Source organism: Staurois parvus, unplaced genomic scaffold (genome assembly GCF_062004578.1).
Source record: "Staurois parvus isolate SC_StPar_1 unplaced genomic scaffold, SC_StPar_1.0 ptg000061l, whole genome shotgun sequence".
Taxonomy (NCBI): Eukaryota; Metazoa; Chordata; class Amphibia; order Anura; family Ranidae; genus Staurois; species Staurois parvus.
Genome location: NW_028317857.1, coordinates 12,584,860 through 12,602,671, shown reverse-complemented (window position 1 = coordinate 12,602,671; position 17,812 = coordinate 12,584,860). Strand labels below are relative to the sequence as shown.

At 40.6% G+C, this 17,812-nt stretch overlaps 1 protein-coding gene across 6 annotated transcripts in view; it reads left to right on the top strand.

Annotated features, from left to right (window-relative positions):
• The window catches only part of DIP2C (DIP2 acetate--CoA ligase C (putative)), a 627,226-nt gene that overhangs the window by 369,020 nt on the left and 240,394 nt on the right, over positions 1–17,812 (top strand). For all 6 annotated transcript variants that reach the window (XM_089668744.1, XM_089668740.1, XM_089668739.1 and 3 more), the window contains 2 exons: positions 3,707–3,826; positions 9,530–9,727. In XM_089668744.1, coding sequence (XP_089524870.1) covers positions 3,707–3,826; positions 9,530–9,727 — 318 coding nt within the window. The remainder of the gene's footprint in view (positions 1–3,706; positions 3,827–9,529; positions 9,728–17,812) is intronic.

Here is a 17,812-nt window from a genome sequence, read left to right as displayed (position 1 = left end):
TTTTACTGCTACAGTGCGGGCTGGATGAGCAGAATCGCATATATATATATATATATATATATATATATATATATATATATATATATATATATACACGTGATTTTGCATTTTCGGGTAGGGGGCGTGCACGCACCCAAACGGCTGTGCTGTCACTAACTCCAGCACATGCTTATCACCAGGTCTTCTCTACAGTATTACATGAGTGTGCAATTGTCAGTTAAAGTAGCACTGTGCCGATTAGCAAAATATAGCCTGGTCATTAGGGGGTAAAATCTTCCAGAGGTCAACCCTTACGTATACCCAGTGAAGTGAATGGCCTCAGGCGCTACACAGAGGTGAAACAAATCCTCCTAAATAAGTTGTACCTATCTATCTGCAGTCTTTTCTCTTCTGTACAGCTGTTCAGTGTGCTGAATTTCTGAAGCTTGTCTAAGAATTCAGAAAAAATGGGGGGGGGGGGGGGTTAAGAGTTGAATTTACACTCTGCAGAGGGGAGCACTAATAGCTGATTGGAGGGAAGGGACACACCCCCTACCCTCAAACAGCTTACAGAAACAGATCTGAGGCTGTCAATCTACTGGAGGTTCCTCCCCTGTCACCTTTTTTCTCCTGGTGTCAGGAAAACTTGTCAGAAGGGACTTTGGTGGATAGTAGAGGAACAAGGCAGCAGACAGAAATGACACTTAGTGTTCTTAATTGAGATAAGTACACACTATAGAGGGATATGCTTTGTTCATATTTCATGTCTGAGGCTTACAACCACTTGAACCCACAGTGGGGAGAGTTAATTAGAGATATGAAAGCCAGTGGATGAATAAATGAGGTCCATCCAGTGTTGAAATATTAGCTGAAGGTTAACTGTAATTAAAAATGTGTAAATTCTTTTCATCTTAGAAGTGAATCAAAAAGTACTGATATTTTAGTTAGCCCTGAGGCTACCTTTCACTAGGCAGAGAGAAACGTTCCCATCTGTGTTCATAATCCGAAGCACTCATAACCCCCAATAAGTTCACAAACTGCCCAATCCCAAGCACTGCTCAAACTGAACAGTGATTATTGAGCATTTGGATCATACAGTACCTACATGTCAACTGCCCTCCTATGTAGAATCTGCTGTGTTCTTACTTGTCCTAATTATGAACTTTAGCCAAAGTCATGAGTGATTTGAAAGGCGAGCTGGATCTGAGTGAACAAATTTCAGTCCACTGTATTTGAGATGAAGTTCATTTTGAGAGCAGTGAATATTAATTAATACTTGCTGTATTCCAGAGGCCTGCAATTTCTCTACTTCCACATTAATGAGTATCGCCTCTGGCATTGTGGCTTACTAATTGTATGTGCATTAAACCTCTGCTGGTAGATCACTGAAGCATTCCAGTTATCAGTGCATCTAACAAGCCTGGTAGCTTTAGTTTAAAGGGAACCTGTCTTGAACTGGGCATGTGATGAAATAATGTATACAGCAGAGATTACACTCAGCAGATACAGAGAAGTATGGTATCCTTTATAATTTTATGCAAATGTTTACTGCTTTAAAAAGTTGAGATGGCCCTTTCTCTTTCTGAGCCTGTCTGTTGGTCATTTGATCAGATGGGTAGAATTGCTGACCAATAAAGAGACTCAGAAGGTAGGAAAGGGCTGGGTCAATATTTTTTTTACATTTTGTACATTTATCATTGTGGCTTCCACTGAATAAAATGCTGCTTATAAATCATTAAATTATATTCAGACTTGTGCCTATTTAGCTTTAACAATAGTTGCACAGCCACAAGTTATGATGCCTGGAGACCAACAGTAGTAATGTGCTTGAAAGGACCTTTATTGTGGAAATATTCATGATTTTCAATATGCAGTAAAACAATGGCAGCACAGTGGCTAGCAGTACTTGGGTCGTTGGTTCGAATCCCAACCATGGCACCAGCTGCCTGGAGTTTGCATGTTCTCCCTGTGCCTGCATGGGTTTTCACTGGGTACTCTGGTTTCCTCCCACATTCCAAAGACATGCTGGTTAATTGGCTCCTGACTAAATTAGCCCTAGTACATGTATGCATTAATGTGAGTTGGGAACCTTCGATTTGTAAGCTCCTTGAGGGTAGGGACTGATGTGAATGTGCAATATATGTAAAGCGCTGCATAAATTGACAGCGCTATATAAGTACCTATAAAAAAAATAAATAAATAAAACATGAATTAAAAAAAGATGCATGCAATGATCGACATTGATTTTTTTATTTCTCTAGTATTTGTTACAATAACTAAATCTAATGTATATAATGCTGGAGAACCTTCAGTTAAATCATTCTCTGTTCCCAAAGGATCTCCCAATCTGATAATCTTACCGCACATAGACATATACTCTAGAGATGTCCTGACATTGTGTTATTAGATTGTGGGCTGTAATCAAAGCACTTGGAGGAAACACACGCAAACAGTGAGGCTATGCAAACTCCATGAAATAGGCTGGGTAGGAATAGAGCCCAGGACCCAGTGCTGAGTTATTTCAGTACTGTCATTTACATATGTGTATTCTGTGCCTTTTAAGACTTGTAAATATATGGGGAGGAAGGTACCACATACGAAAAAGAATGCCCGCTTCAAAGTGGAGAAAGCACATGATAGTAATGGAATTAGCTTACAGTGGCCCTTTCCTGAAGACTGCCATTGTTGGTCTTCTAAAAAAATACTTGGTGCCTGGCTGTGTCTTACTTGAAAAATGTAAAAAAATTTTTAGTAAGGGGCCAAAACATGCTTCCTGAAATGCATCAGCAAGGTGACGAGCATTTCAGAATACATGATTAGCAACGATAGTCTTCAAAATTTCCCATGACAGGTTTTATTTAAGTAAATTATTATGTTCCACAAATTTAAGACCAAATGGGGTTTGTTCATTTTGGATAGAATAGGAAATATTTAACCCTCCCTCAGGTTTTTATTATTTTCTGTGTCTCCAATGGTTTTTTTTTGTCCTTCTAACCATCATCACTCACACAGAAAGTAATGAAAGATCCAACATTTTACAGCTGACACTGGAACATAGACGTAAGAGGAAATCTTCCAATATGGATACCTGTTTCAGTGACAGCTATCTAAGATGGTTTTTTTTATTCTTTATTTAGTATTCAGGGAAGTATGATAATCTACAAATGAGTAGTACATAAAGTAGCCAACATAACACATGGGTGAAAAAAGGGGGTACGTGATGTAGCCCGTGTAGTTACTGCTTATGATGTCTATGGACTATTGACATTCAGCAATAAAAGTTTAATTCCAAGATTTTTTTTTAAGCATTTTGCATACATAAAGATAATCCTTATAACAAATAAACTTCAGAAAAAGAGTAATAGAAAGATGTAGCAGTAGAATAGAAGAAAGAAGAACCAGAAGAGAATAAGCCAGATAAGATGGGTTTTCACTTCATTTTAGGCACATTGTTTCTTCTACTTCCTGGTGTATCTCTGAGAGAAAGTGAAGAAAATCTCCCCAATGGGACAAATAAAGGTTTTGGCTTTACTTACATGTTAAATCTCGGTCTGTTATATTGGCCCATTATAATTGTTTTTGTATTATTGCACCACATGAGCTTACATTAGTTGTTAAGCTGCACCTCCGTAATGCTCAGATATTAATGCCAGTCGTCTTCTGTCATCTGCCAGTGTTAGTTCTCCATGGAGTTATCTTGTGATATTTGTTATTTTTGTTCCTGCAGGCGTTCCTGTAAGCAGTAGAGTGTCTGCAAAAATCCAGCAACTTGTCAACACCTTAAAAAGGCCAAAGAGGCCTCCTTTACGAGAATTCTTTGTAGATGATTTTGAGGAATTATTGGAAGGTAAGCAAAAAACTAATGTTATTCCTAGTGGGAGTTGTTCTTAATGCTGCTTGTACACCCAACATATTTAGTTCCTTCAGAAAGATGTACAATATATCTTAATTTTTGTTGAAAAGTTGCTGCAGGTATGACTCTTACCAGTTAAAGTGGAGTTCCACCAAAAGGGGAAGTTCTGCTTTAAAGATTGCTCCCCCGCTCCCCATTAAGGATTGGCACCTTTGGGGAGCACGGGGGGAATTTGACCGGTACCCACTCCCACTTCTGCTGCAATCGCCTAGGCGATCAGAAATGGAAGTTGTCCTCCTACCCTCCCTCCCCGAAGTCTTGTGGGACACGTGACAGGTCCCAGAAGGCGACGGGGCCATTCAGGACGTGCAGCGCTACTCGCGCATGCGCAGTGGGCAGCCGGCGGTGAAGCTGCAAGCTGTCATAGCCGGGTGCCCACACTGAAGATGCCGGTGCCTAGAATACAGGACGGCCGGTGAAACGGGCTGCGGTGGGGCAACGCGGGATCGTGGGACAGGGGAGTGGCTGTTTTTTAAAAGTCAGCAGCTACTGTTTTTTTAGCTGCTGACTTAATTTTTTACAGAGTGATTGGAACTCCGCTTTAAGATGTTGTTAGACATATGGCTGAGCACTTTTTTTTATTGGAAACAACAGGAACAGAGAGACTGGAAATTACATCATAACTACGTAGTTACGAAAGAGAAAACATTACATTTCACAAACATTAAACACTACCATCTAGTGACAGAACATCGAATGTAGAATATACAGTAAGAGATTAGTGGTTGCACCGTTATCTGTTTAAACAGTATGCTAAAACCTCCACTCAACAACTACTTCTAATATAAATCCCATCTTCTTTTGGAGTTCTGGGTTACCATTTGAAGATAATCCAATGTGCATCTCTTTAGAATGTTTTTGGTTACTGCGTTTCATTTGTTACATTTGTAATTTTATTTCCCATGCAAGCAGTCCCTAGGTTATGAACCAGATAGGTTCTGTAGGTTTGTTCTTAAGTTGAATTTGTATGTAGGTTGGGGCAGTTACAAGTGTAACTCCAGCCAAAAAACGATTTACGTTTTGGATAGTATAGGGAAGGGTTAACTGGCCATGCAGTGATGTGGGATTGTTAACATGTCTGACAGACAGTAGGTGGCAGCATACAGTGAGCAACAAGATGGCTGCCCGGCGGTTTCCAGGATCAGCGTGACATCAAGCTGCCTCGTTTCTTAAGTATGAGTCGTATGTAAGTTGGATGTTTGTAATTCAAGGACTGCTTGTATTTATATGCTGCCAGCATACCATGCAATCCTATACAGCATTCCTCAACCTTTTTTCAGTCAAGGAACCCTTTAAAATTCAGCACAATCTCCAGGCATCCCATTCTAAATTGTAAAAAGCTAAACTAATAAAGGTGATTTATTCTTACAAAGTAAATAAACCTTTGCACGCTGGTAACCACTGGTATTCCATCTTTTTTTCTCCTCCCTCACTTTCTTAATCACACTCAGCTAACCTGACCCCAATGCTGACAAAGAAGGGCAGGCAAAGGGGCAAACAAAGTCATCCACAGGCGCCTAACCTCTCTCCTATCAACCTGTGGTATCATTTGTTGCTAGGATGCTGGCAGCTGACGTGCATGGTTCCCAAAGTTGTAATTCTGCACAATAAAAACCTGAGGCTTTGTGAAACAAAAAATACAAAGACTTGATCGTACTGCCGGCTTGTTGACAATTTGTGGGTTGTTTGAAGCAATTTATAGGTATTTTGCCAATTCACCCCAAAAGGCACCCCATGGTACCTCAGAAGCCTGGTTGAAAAGGCTGTCATACAGAGAATTGCTTACAACATTTCCTTATATATATTAGCATACATTGTCATGTCCCTTGCACAGTTACACATGCACTCATATGTTTTAGGGCCATTTAGGCTGAGGTCCTTTAAGAACCTCTGTATGAAGCTTACAGTATATGCTTTGTTTAAAGAAGAGTTCCAAATGCCCTGCCGTTGTGGTCCTAGTCAGGATTGGTGCTTGCTCCTAGGTCCTGACCCTCACAATCCTAACTACTGCTTCGTACTGCTACTGTGTGGTAGAAACACTTTTCTTCATTCTTGTGAGCTTACTTGGTTAATCATATACCTAACCTGTCAATGCAGTTTTTACGCTTTCCTGTGGTAATGGGAACCTTTGGGATGCAAGCTCCTTGGAATACATTTAAATGAGCTTATGTAAATGTAATGTTTGCACTAATAGCCCTCTAGTCTTGAGTTTTGCATCTCTTGAGAAGCCTCAATGTGTTTTTAGGAGACCTAGAAGTTTTTTTTTTTACCGTAATAAATTAATTTCTCCTCCTATCTGAGCAGATACCCAATTATGGGTATGCGAGGAAGGTATATTTTTTTCCCATTTGCCTGAAAACAAACTATTTTGAAATCAGGTTATCATATCAGTGGTACAAATACCACAATACATACAAACATACCTAATACTTTAATTTAAAAAGCTAATGAAAAGTCTTTATTTGTGGAACAAATTATAGGCAGATATCTAAATCACTGACAGACTCCTGGCAAGTTTTTTTTCTATTGCACAAAGCAAAATGCATGCTTCTTCGTGTCCCCTGTCACTGATACTTCTGGCTACATGTTTCTGTGTGGTCATTACATTCAACATCTCCAATTTTGTGCTTGTGTTCCTTTGTCCAGTTTGAATTAAGTAGACCCTTAATTATTGATACTATTATATGCACATGGTAGAGAAATCGATATAGCAGGACTTTTCTTTTGCTGAGAATAGGTGCAGGAACCCCCCCCCCTTCTGAGTCACCCCTTGTTTCTGTTCCACTACCCACCTCCGAGCACAGTCCCCCGGTTCCTACCCCTACACCTCCCCGTACTGCTCCTTTTAGAGAATACAGATCCAAGTATCATTTTGTATGGAATTTCTTAATGATTACAAGAAAAGCAGTAAAATAGATCCCCTGCTGCCGGCAACAAAATCTCCTCCCCCCAGTAACAGTAGATCCTACCAGCAACAACTGAGCCCTGCAACAAAATACCACCCCAGCAACAACAGATCCCCAGTAGCAATAACATATCTTCCCCTAACAGTAGATCCATTTCAGCAACAATTGACCTCCAAGCAATAATAGATCCCTCTCCAGCAACTATAGACTACTATGCAAAAATAGTGACAATAGATCCTTGTCATTACATACATTCAGGGCTGAAGGTGCCGGAAATGCATTCCCCTGCATTCCCACTGAAAAAAAGCCCTGTGAGAAAGTATTATGTATTTCGTATTATGTATTACATAACTAGACATAGGTAAAAGGAAACACCGGTGTGTAGAATTACACATAGTCCTGGTATGTCGAACTTAATATACACTGTGCACCTGACTTTCCTAGAATTGGAATGCCGCCATGAATCCACTAACTGAATGTGATCGGTTTTTCAGTATTAATTCAAGCAGAAGTGCTGGAGATGCCCGGAGCCAATAAATAATAATCTGTATCTGGCAGAACATTAATATCATAATAATCATCTTCTCTACCCCTAGTTTAACTTAATTACATAGCAGGAATAAACACGACAGTAGCTCTGAAGTAATATAAGGTCTATTACCACAGTTTATATGTTACTAGGCTTGAATAAGAATCTAATATCCAACATTTATTTTCTGTTTTGATATAGTATTACAAATAAATTAGAAATAACACTGCAAATTTGCTTGGGATTCAAACAGACCTATCATTAAAATTCACGAATTGATTGAATCAGCTAGACATATGTCAATATTGCCAAGTTCCTTGCTGGCTATCAATAAAACTGCTGCTCCTGAACATCTCTATATAATCTAAAGCCTAAGTAAAATGGCATGATCCATGACAACCAGGACCATTGTGAGCATGTGGCATCATTAGACACTGCAAAGTCTATTGTGTTTCAGTGGGTGATAGCCTGTCTGGTAGACTTAGTGAGATAGGAAGATCAGCAGCAAATGAACACATACTGAGTAGACTAATTTAAAACTAATCTCCAGGCTGGTAAAAGACCAGTTCATTTGAAAAGAAATCATTCGATCTATTTTTAAAAGCAAATAGTGTGTGTATATGAATTTGACACAGTCACCCTCTTGCACTTCCCTGAAAAACAGAGCTCAGATTGTATAAAGAAATCTGTCCAATAGGAGGAGAAATCAGAGGGTTGACTTCATCTGTCAGCTGCTTCTTCTTTACTGTCCAGTCGCAGGCAGGGGCAAGACCAGTCATATTTCTTAACTGTATAAGAGAAAGTGTTTTCTGCATAGTGTTCAGCTTTTAAGCTTGTAAGGGGGTTTGTGATTGGCTGATGGTTGGTGCCAAATAACCCAAGCTGCTGCCCCACCTCTTCTTAGATAGGGCAGGGACCCACCTGCTGGTAGTTTGCCTTTGTGATATTGTGTCTCACTCCTTGCCAGAGGCCTTCCCACAACATTCCTGGCCATTAGCCCTTATGTTCTCAAGAAAGGAATGTCCACACCAAGATTCATGTTTCTGCACTTTACTGACTGCAAACTGCATGTCACCTCTAAGCCACCTTCCCTTAAGGCTGGTACACGTGGGCCAAATATTGTCTGGTATCGGCCAGTTCAACATGAACCAGCCAACATTTGGCCAGTATGTACAGCAGCCTGTTTGACAGAAGGCAGTCTAACATTGGCTTCTGTCAAATGGGCATGCTGGAAAACCAGCATCCGATCAGCGCTGGCAGCCAATGGCTGCCAGCTCCGATCTGTGTGTTCTGGAAGGGGTTGCAGTCCCCCTGTCAGAACACAAGAGCTCAGTGGGGGAGATTGCTGCACTAACATTATATAATTAGTTGTACGAAACAAAAAATTTTCATGAGTACCTAGTATTAGCAACTCTCTCTCTTCACCAGGGTCATTCGTACTCACTCTGAGGTTTCTGACTTGCCCATTAGGCTTTTTGCATCCAGCTCATGACTCCCTTCATGTTGTTCCAGATGCAGGACTGCTGCAGCTACTCCTCTAGTGTCTATACATGTTCTTCTACTAAAGTGCTCTAGTCAAGACAAAATGTTTTTCTTCATTATTTTTGTATGTAATCTTATAAATTTGCTGTCGGTAGGTGTGTAGTATTGATGTGGATATATTCAATGTTGAAAAGCTTTGCATTGCACTAGAAATAATGGATATCTGTGGCTACTGTCTGCATAGATGAACCGCTTCTTTTAGTGCCCTTGTAAGCCAAAAACTCTGAAATTAATTGTACAATGTGCTTATTATTGAATGTATTGTTTATCTGTAAACATATTGCTGTATGACAGTTTTACTCTTTTAGTGTCACGTCACACTGATAATTCTGCTGCTGGTGTCACCTCAGCAAAAGCAGAATCCTTAAAATGCCACTCTTCCTAATGGAAGTCACTGTCTTACTGGCTGGAACACTTCAGTATTGAATTTGTTAGCTATATAACAGTATAGAGTGTCACCTTCTTGGTTCAGACAGCTGGGGAGTGACTTTATTGGAGAAGATGAGTGAAGTTTTGGCAAAGCCCTAGTGTGACAGAAGTCTAACACTTAGAACATTTAAGGTGTTTCACTTGGATAAAGCTGAAGTGCTCATTAGGTGTAGGTATGTGGATACTTTTACTACTAATAATACTAATGTGTCCTCTTCCTTATTTTCCAAGTGCAACAGCCTGATCCAAACCAGCCAAAACCAGAAGGAGCACAGATGTTAGCCATGAGAGGGGAACAGCTAGGTGTAGTCACTAACTGGCCTCCTTCATTGGAAGCAGCGCTGCAGAGATGGGGAACCATATCGCCTAAAGCGCCCTGCCTTACCACTATGGACACAAATGGAAAACCACTGTACATTTTAACATATGGTAAGAAATTATGTTTTCTGCTTTTCTGCATGTATAAAACACGGTTTGGCCAATGGTGCAGACTACGCCCTGCTATGCCATTGAAGGGTTAGTCCTCCAAAGCTCATATTTCAGTTTTCGGTAGATTCCGATAAGTTAAACATTCTTATGTTTTCTCATGGCTCCCAAACACTCCAGTAGTGACAACACTTTGCTCCCTGTCCTGGACGTGTACTGTGTACAAAATCAGGGGGTTCAGACTTTTTCACTGTGGAGAACTGCTGCTTTGTTGGATATACAAGATTACCTTTTTAGGTATCTGCTGAAACAAATAAAAACAAATTATCAGATTGCTTTAACAGGTCCTTCGATCCACTGGAGGACCACCTTGTGTTATAAGAATATTCAAAAAGTGTGCCTACAGTTGTCAAATGACCCAATGACCAGAATACAGTGATGATGAGAGATTTGGTTTGCCTGAATCATGACCTGATCTGGATAAGGCTGTGTATTGTCAGTTTTCTATGTGTATTGTCAGTTTTCTGCTGGGTGACCTGGTATAGGGATCCACTTTCTCATTTCTGTTAGACAATCCTAACTCTGTGAGCTTTGGTCAACAAGGGATTTGCCATATGTAAAGTGATGGCGTGGATTGTATCATCATGACACAATTATCCATATTTCAGCTAGACCACAACTGGGCTTGCTTGAACTAAACTGCCCGAGTTTGATTGTCCCTCTCCACTCCCCTGCTGATCTGCATTCATACTGGGCTATCAGAAAGTGTTTCTAGGCACACTTACATCATCACCTCTGGACGACAGTGATCCCTGCTTCTGTGGCCAGTGATCTATGGAGAGGAGTTTGTTCATGCGTGGTCTAAACTCGCACTGAAATGAACTGTACTGGACCATCTTCCAAATTGTCCTTAGCACTGTGCAATTAACTGTTCTTGGGCATGATTTGGAGCACTCGCTACACAAACTAACTGGTTCAAGGGGGTGAACTGTGCCCAGGCACAGTTAAACCTGCTAGTGTGAGTAAACCCTTAGTGTGGGTTCAGATATGAACTGCTAAGGAGTCCAAATGGCTCTTTTTATCCCATCTATGCCATTAGCAAATGATCACATTATAAGGCTGGGGTTTCTGAATACACAAACTGCACTGTACAATGTTAGATAGAATTTCTAGCATCCATCAATGTTTCCTTCCCATCTTCCCTTCCCTTCTTAATGCACTAATTATTAAGGACAACAATTTGAGACATGAGAAAATCATTTAGGTATGTGTTCTAATCTACAGGCTAGGGCACTTTGTGTGCCCATCAGATTGTTCTATATCTTTCTTTGTACTGATTTAGGAAGGGTGACAAAAAAAACCCACAAAAATGACTAATTAGCGTGTATATAATATGTACACATTGTTAATAATTCTAATGGTTTTCCTCCATAAACGGAATTGGCCACAACTGATTTAGACTTGCCCTCTCGCTTAGTTGTGCTTGTTTTCATGATGCTTTCAGGCTTTATGCCAGAGCTGAGAGACCCCCTGAAGTCTAATAGTCTGTGTTGATGATTGATCACTCTCATCACACTGATAATACACTGGATCCCAGCTCCTGAGAGTGTTTGTGTTAATCACCTTCTGAAAGTGCTGGCCATTTGGATGTACTTGGTCAGTCAGAAGCAGGAGAAAATCTCCTGATCAGGAAAGTCAGGGAAAAGTCAGGACTCCTAATCTGTATTTTCAGGAGGGTCTTCAAGGGTAGCCTTCCTTCTGCTGTAAGACCACAGGGAGCCTCTCAGCATTGACTTTCAGTCTAAAAGTCGTCTTCCTGTTTATATAAAACTTAAGGGGGCAAACAATTTATTCCAAAAGTAAGGTTGCACAAATTTTAGTAATTTCAGACTACTGTATCTTGTTCTTTTTCATCTTCAGCTAAAGTCTTGTTGGATTCTTTTTGTTGACTGATCAGTTATAATGCTAGTATTCTTGCTGTGTAAATAGACCTGTATGGGCAGCTGCCATGCTTTTCGATGTCTAGCCTCTTACATATCCCCCTGACAATATTCTTTTAGTATGTCTCTCTGGTACTACACATTTAAATAACTGCTTAAGCAGCTGCTTAGGAATTAAGAGCCAAAGTGGATTTGTGTTGGGAACATGGACTGTCAGTGGTCTGAATCAAAGTAAAACTTCCTTATTTATGGTGAAAGCTTCCTTTCCCGTGTGCTTCCAGTTCAAAGCAGCTCTTGTTAAGTAGTATGCGTCCCCTTGGTATTAATGTTAATGATTTATCCCACAGTAGGGGCTTGCTTATTAATGTAGTCTGTATATGTTTTAGGTTGCTGAAATATTTTAGAATGTTTTCAGAAGGCAAATTGGATGGAAAAGGTGTGATGTGGGTTAATGCTGAATTAGCTTTATTTTATTGCTTTTAATGTTTACACAAGGTTTTCTTTTTACTGGTTTTTGTAATGTATTTTACAGAGAAACATTTAATAGCTTATTGGTGTAAAATTACTTGCTCAGGTCTACTGCAATGTCTGAGCAAACTACATAGCTGTAACTTCGCTGCAGCAGATTTTAATGCTAAGCAATATTCTTTAGATATGACGGGTCTGTGTAAATTTTCACTTGTGAGTTCATTTTTAAAAATATGCTTTCTAGGTATTGATTTAAAGTTGTCCTTTACTCAAAGGTGAAAGTACCACTCATCCGCCACACTCCTAACACAATTGAAGTGCTTCTTTTCCATGGAGCGGGTACTTTTTTGACAGATACCGGCTCCCACTTCCTTAATTCTTGCCTAGGCGAGAATGACGTCAACCTGGGACACTCCCCACCCCAACCTTTGCAGCCTCTTGGGCACATCACATGTCCCTCTGAGACTAGTCTCACAGTGCTGCTATACCTTGTGCATGCCCAGTGCGTGGCAGGCTTTGAGATATAATGATGTTGCAGCTGGTTTCCACATCCAAAATGGCAGCACCAGAGACTACCAATCGGCTATAACATTATGACCACCTACCTAATATTGAGTAGGTCCCCTTTTGCCACAAAAACAGCCCAGATCCATCAAGGTGTGGACTCCACTAGACCCCTGAAGGTATGCTGTGTTGTCTGGCCCCAAGCCATCAGTAGCAGATCCTTTAAGTCCTGTAAGTTGCCAGGTGGGGCCTTCATATATCAGACTTTTTTTCCAGCACATCCCACAGATGCTTGATTGGATTGAGATGTGGAGGATTTAGTAGCCAAGTCAACACCTCAAACTCTTTGTTGTTTCTCAAACGATTATTCAACCATTTTTGCAGTGTGGCAAGGAGTATTATCCTGATGAAACAGGCCTTGCCATCAGGGAATACCATTTCCATGGTCAGCAGCAATGTTTAGGTAGGTGGTTTATAGCAAAGTAACATCCACATGAATGGTAGGACCCAAAGTTTCCCAGCAGAACATTGCCCACATCATCATACTGCCTCCGTCAGCTTTCCATCTCCCCAGTTAAGTGATGCACATGCACCCAGCCATTCACTTGATGTAAGAAAATGTGATTCATCAGATCAGGCCACCTGCTTTCATTGCTCGTTGGTCTAGCTCTGATGTTCACATTCCCAATATATGTGCTATTTGCTGTATACACAGGCCAGCATGGGCACTCTGACCAGCCTGCCGTTACACTGCCTCATACCCAACAAACAGTGTGCACCAATGAGCATTGGCCATCCATGACCCTGTTGCTAGTTTGTGGGTTTTCCTTCCTTGTATCGCTATTGGTAGCTCCTGACCACTGCAGACCGAGAAATTCCCGCAAGTGCTGCAGGTTTGGAGTTGCTCTGACGGAGTTATCTAGGTATTACAATTTGGCCCTCGACAAAGCACCTTTAAAACATTATGCTTGCCCATTTTTTCTGTTTTTAACACACTAACTTCAGGGACAACATGTTTACTCGCTGCCTAATATTTCCTACCCACTTTAAAGTGCCATTGTAATGAGATAACATTATGACCACTGATAGGTAAAGTGAGTAACAATGATTATATCTGATCAGTGTGTACTTTTATGAAATACAAAATCAGCTTTCAACCATTGTGGTGATCAACTTAACCTGAAAGTAAGTTAGCCAACACTTAACAGGACAGAAAGTGAGGAGAAATCTCTGTAACAGAAACATGTGTATTATTATTTTTTTAATTGGGAGGGTGGGGTGGCAAGAACCTCTATGAGCCTTTTATTTCTGTCGGATTCCTCACAAGAGATTTCCCCTTACTCAATGGCAACTTGAAACAAGACCTTTCCTTAGGCCCCATGTACGCGGGACTTTTCTGAACGATGGAAACTGACTCTCTGGACATAGGTTAAAAAATGTCTGTTTAGCCGCGTTTGCATAACACGTTTGTGTGTTTGCATTTAGAAGCATTTTGTAAAGATAAGCACAGGAGAACCTCCCAAATGCCCATAATGCACTGAAAAGTGGTAAATTATTAACTATTTCAGACTGTTTCGTAGAAATAGAGAGAGTAGAAGCAGAGACGGCAGTATGTGTTGGGATTAGTTTAGGTGTGAGTTGCTCATTAACATTTCTTTTGTTTCCAAGGGTGGGAAAGGTGTCTGGTTCGAGTGAGTCATTAAGGCCACTGGTCAGGGGATCTTCATGAGGAATTTGAGGTGTGAATGGTCATTAACATATCTTTTGTTTCCAAGGGTGGAAGAGGTCTGAGGTGTGAATTGGTCATTACAATGTGTGACATTATTGGTAGGAACATCCTGTTTTCAGTGTTTTGTCCATCTGAGTACCTTGAAAATGCTTTGCATGTATTTTTCATGATTGAAAAAAAGGCTCTGGACAGCATCAGGAACTGGAAGAGTTTAAAAAAAAATTTCAGATGCAAACGCTTATAAATGTGATTTGCCGTGTTTACAAGCATTTTGCGTTTGAAACGCTGACAAAATCGACTGCTGAATGCAAGTTTTCTGCGTTCAAAAAAAGACTGTAAACTCAAATGCCTGTAAATGACTGTAAATGACGATGTGTACATGGACACATAGGAAAACATTAGGGTGAGTTCAGGGGCTGCTGAAAAAAATGCTGAACAGCTCCTAAACATGAGTTTATCAGCTGCAGTGTACATGAGCCCTTTACTCTCTGCAGAACTAGTCACTGCCAACTGCCTGACCTCATGCTGACGGCACGTGTGTCGGTGTGCGGCTTTTTTGGTATTCCTGTGGCTACCTAATAGGTGGAAGACAGCATGATATTAACATGAGTGCAAGCACTGGGCAGGGCAGCAATTGAGGGGGGAGGTATCTGTTAAATAAAGGGTTAAAATATAAATCTTGCATGCGTAGGTCTTGCAGGTTCAGACTAATTTAAGATAAATGTTAAAATTTTTACAATAATAGACTAATCTTGACGGTCTCCCTTTAATGCCAGATTTTTCCCCCCAAACAAAGAAATAATTTGGAAACGAACCTCACATATTCGTCAGAAACTTAGATCAGGTCAGCACAGTTGATGCTGGATGTTTGTGAAAACACCCATCCAGAAAGCATTCCTCCGTTAGCTGCGGAGCTCCGAAAAAGGCACTTAGTAAATTGGCACTAAATTGGAGCACTTAATAGCTGACACCATGATCCAGCCAGGCTGTCTGCACATGATCATTTCTAAAAAATTGCTTCAGTGATTTGTTGTGTGATCAGACAGTGCAAACACCCGTAAAGTGACATGAAATGAAATCCCCACAGCTATGATAAATGCAGTATTTCAAAAAGCATCTAGTGAGCAATCACATATTCATTTTCTGCTTTAAGGGATTATAAAATATATTGAATCAGTATTAATGGTGTCTTAGTTATTTGGTTGAAATGCACTGTGCTGTGATTACTCTACAGTTAGTATTGATTACATTATCATCATCTGTTGAAGATGTTTTTTTACATGCCTAATAAGCATAGAGAGATGGCAGAAAAAGACCAAGTGGTCCACGGAGTCTGCCCCTTTCTTGATTCTATAACCTTTTTGTTTAGCGGAGATCTAGGATTGTCCTAAGCATTATTTATTTATTTTTAATACATTTTATGCTTTATTTCAGGTACTTATATAGCGCCATCAATTTACGCAGCTCTTTACATATATATTGTACATTCACATCAGTCCCTAACCCTCAAGGGGTGTACAATCTAAGGTCCCTAACTCACATTCATACATACACATACTAGGGACAATGTAGACAGGAGCCAATTGACCTACCAGCATGTCTTTCGGAGTGTGGGAGGAAACCGGAGTACCCAGAGGAAACCCACGCAGGCAGAGGGAGAACATGCAAACTCCAGGGAGGTTTTGCATTTTCAAAAATAACATAGGAAAAAAAGTTCAATACGAAACTACAACAAAGACAAAGTCCATGTACAAAAGACAGAGAAGGTAGCAAAATATTGTGTTAACCCCCCAATACTCTTGAAAGTATCATCAATAGGGTAAAAAGATGATAAATTACTGTCCCAAGCATGTTTAAATTCACTTAATATACTGGCTGACTTTATACCTTTGTTGGAAGTCTGTTTCAAGCATCAACTTCTCTTTGATAAAAAAAAATACTTTCTACGTTATGTTTTAAGGTCTTAGCACCAGGCGTGGTAGGACTGCAGTGGCCGGCTACTCAAGCACAGTCCCACCACAAGACCAGTCAAAGTGCGTTGTCTCCTACCTGGCCAGGTCACACCACTGTGCTGTGGCGATGTGCACTACAAAAAACGACAGCATGAAGTACTTTTCTTCATGGCAGTGTAGCGCGATGTATTCCACTGCCACACACCAAGCTGCAGCCAATAGAACTTAATCAAATGTAACCGTGACATTTCAATAAAGTTAAGAAAAAAAGAAAAGATGCTGCTTTCATCCTACTGCACACTAGCGGTAGGATGAAAGGGCTCTAGCCGCTGTCTCCTTTCTCATTGGGCAGCCAATCAATTGGCTGTCAATAAAATGCTGTGACACGGGGGGCGGGGCAATCTGCCCGCTGTGTGTCAATGGATGAAGACAGGGTGGTTCAGGAGTGAGCCTGCTCTGGTGCCCCCATGGAAAGCCGCTTTCCATGGGAGCACCCACTGAAGGGGAGGGGCCTGGAGCACGTGCAGAGGACCCCAGAAGAGGATGATCGGGGCTGCTCTGTGTAAAAGCATTGCATCAAGCAGGTAGGTATAGGTATGTTTGTTATTTTAATTTAAAAAATCAAAGGTTTAATATCACTTTAACACTATACATATTAAGTTCCTACAATCTCCCCTGATATGCTTTGTCCACCAGATCATAAAGTTAAAGTGTCACTAAAGGCAGAACTTTTTTTTTTGTTGTTGATAGGGATTAGAACACCTGTCAGGTTTGATTGCTGTCTGTTTCACTGTTGGGGAGATTCACCCAATTGTTTATCATTATCATTGAAAGTGAAAGTAAAAGAAAATGCAAGGTGGACATTAGTTCTGGTGACACCCTGGGATTCCATCTCTGTGGAGGGATTTTCTCTCACTTCCTGCTTTGGCCATGGGAAGTGAAGGGAAATCTTACCAAAAAGAAAGTGACAGGGCTTATACCCTCCCATACTCTATCCAAAAGTGAGAAAAAGTTTTGCCTTTAGTGACACTTTAAATTGTTTCTAAAGACAGAATGTTCATTACCTTAAGTCAGTATTAAACCCAAAAGCAAACATTTATTATATTGCAGCTTACCATTTCTTAGATGTGATGGCTGCAGTAGTTTCTTTTTTTAGGCTTTCTTTCTTCGATTTTCATCTGGTGTTTCAGCCAGCAAGTCTGTTGCTTTTCAGAAGCGCAAGCTCTCCCGCAGAATGTGTGTTTTCATGGATGAGACAACCAATTTAACACTGACAAGGGTAGTTAAAATAATCAGCTTTTATTTATTCATGCCGTTATCCCAAAAGAAAAAACACTGTTGCTGTAACTGATTATAAAACATGAGCTGGTGTTTGGCTTCAATCTGTTATTGTCCGCTACTACATATAACACTCCGCTGCTGTCTGCTCTGCCTCCTGTGCTCATTCATCCAGAGTAGAGGCACTGTAATACAGGAGTTGTATCACTGGCCAGAT